This window comes from Bactrocera neohumeralis, unplaced genomic scaffold (assembly GCF_024586455.1).
Source record: "Bactrocera neohumeralis isolate Rockhampton unplaced genomic scaffold, APGP_CSIRO_Bneo_wtdbg2-racon-allhic-juicebox.fasta_v2 ctg7751, whole genome shotgun sequence".
Lineage (NCBI taxonomy): Eukaryota > Metazoa > Arthropoda > Insecta > Diptera > Tephritidae > Bactrocera > Bactrocera neohumeralis.
In genome coordinates, this window is record NW_026094519.1 from 6606 (window position 1) to 8115 (window position 1510).

The 1510-nt window shown below is 39.8% G+C and overlaps 1 protein-coding gene across 1 annotated transcript; it reads left to right on the forward strand.

The window, feature by feature from the left end:
• Window positions 1–212: 212 nt before the first annotated feature.
• Window positions 213–1157, forward strand: LOC126767549 (BTB/POZ domain-containing protein 9; the record flags this gene model as incomplete). Its single annotated transcript, XM_050485016.1, is given in 1 exon segment — window positions 213–1157. A coding segment is annotated over 1 exon segment (891 nt), but the record flags the coding sequence as incomplete, so codon positions are not given.
• Between the last annotated feature and the right edge of the window lie 353 nt (window positions 1158–1510).

Below are 1510 nucleotides of genomic sequence, written 5' to 3' on the forward strand. Positions count from 1 at the left end.
GATGATTTTTGCAGTACTTTTGCACCCAGGGAGCTCGTTCCATCGGGTTTTGATTTTCTTTACCATGCTCCTGTCAAGATCGTCGTATAGTCAAGGCATGGATTTCATAATTTGAAGGCACTATAAAGTATAATATGATCAGTTTGACGAGCTGAGTCGATTTAGCCATGCCCGTCTGTTTCTCTGTCTATCTGTATAAACCATTCGTTTTTTCTGTTTTTTTATTAAATATTGTAGATAATTTATCTTATTTTTTCCACTTCCAGATGAACTCAATATTCTTGCCGAGCTACTCACAACCGGTGTCGACACCGCAGACCAAATCCGTACAGCTGGCTCATCAGCTTATGGACAACGCCGCCATGGCGGCACAATTTAGTCGACGCTTCGAACAACTCTTGCGCTCTGAGAAATTCTATGATTGTGTTTTTCACATTGCCGGCGCCCAATTGAAGTGCCACAAATTGATATTGTCCACGGCGAGTCCAGTTTTCGAAGCCATGTTTTATGGACCGCTACGCGAACAACAACAAGAAATCGAAATTTTGGATATTAGCGCCGAGACTTTTCAGATGCTTTTAAATTACATATACGCCGGTGTCATAGACTTTGAGTCACTCACGCTGGAGGACGCTATCGAGCTATACTATTGCGCTGAGAAATATTTAATCACAGATTTGACCAACAGTTGTCTGGTGGCGATAGCGCGCAAGTTACGCTACAACAATATATTACCCGCGCTGGAACTTTGTGTCTGCATGGATCTGCGCGATTTGCTAGACGTCTGCATGTCGTTCTTTACACGCTGCTGCATCAATAATCCACAATACATGACCTCACATAAGAATCACTATGTGCATGTATCCAAGGATTGCATTAAGGCGATCATAGCGGCTAATAAGAGTGAGAAGACCAGTAAACAGTTGTTGTGGTTCGTCTATGAGTGGTGTCAGCAGGAATGTCACGAATTAGGTTTACAACAGGAGGATTGTGCATTAATTATAAATGATCTTCAATTGCCCGTAAGCGGTGTTGAGTGTGAAGATCATGCGCTCCAGTCGTCACAACAGCCAAAACAGCAATGCCATGCGATTGAACGCAGCTATTTCAAGGCATGTCGTCCGTTTATTGTCGATCAGGACACACACGTTTGAAAAGTTAACACGAAAATCACTGCATATTTTTTTTAAATTTTTGCTTTGTTAGTGGTTGCCGAAAGTGGGGCATAAAAAATAATGTTTTTCCATATCTTAAAGCTACATTATTTATTAAATAAAAAGTATACTTGTTGATTTTCAAGCGTTCTTTTGAATTTTGTATATTTCAAAAATAAGAAAGTTTAGGACAATGAATTTTTTTTATAGGAAAATGGTTGTGAACCGACAACATACAAATTTTTTTAAAATTTTTAATTTTCTCTGGAAAAATTGGTAAACTTAACGGTGAACACGATTTTGTCGTGTGCCAAAACGAGGTGCTGGAGTCTTGTGTCCCAGTTACCAGGTTAACC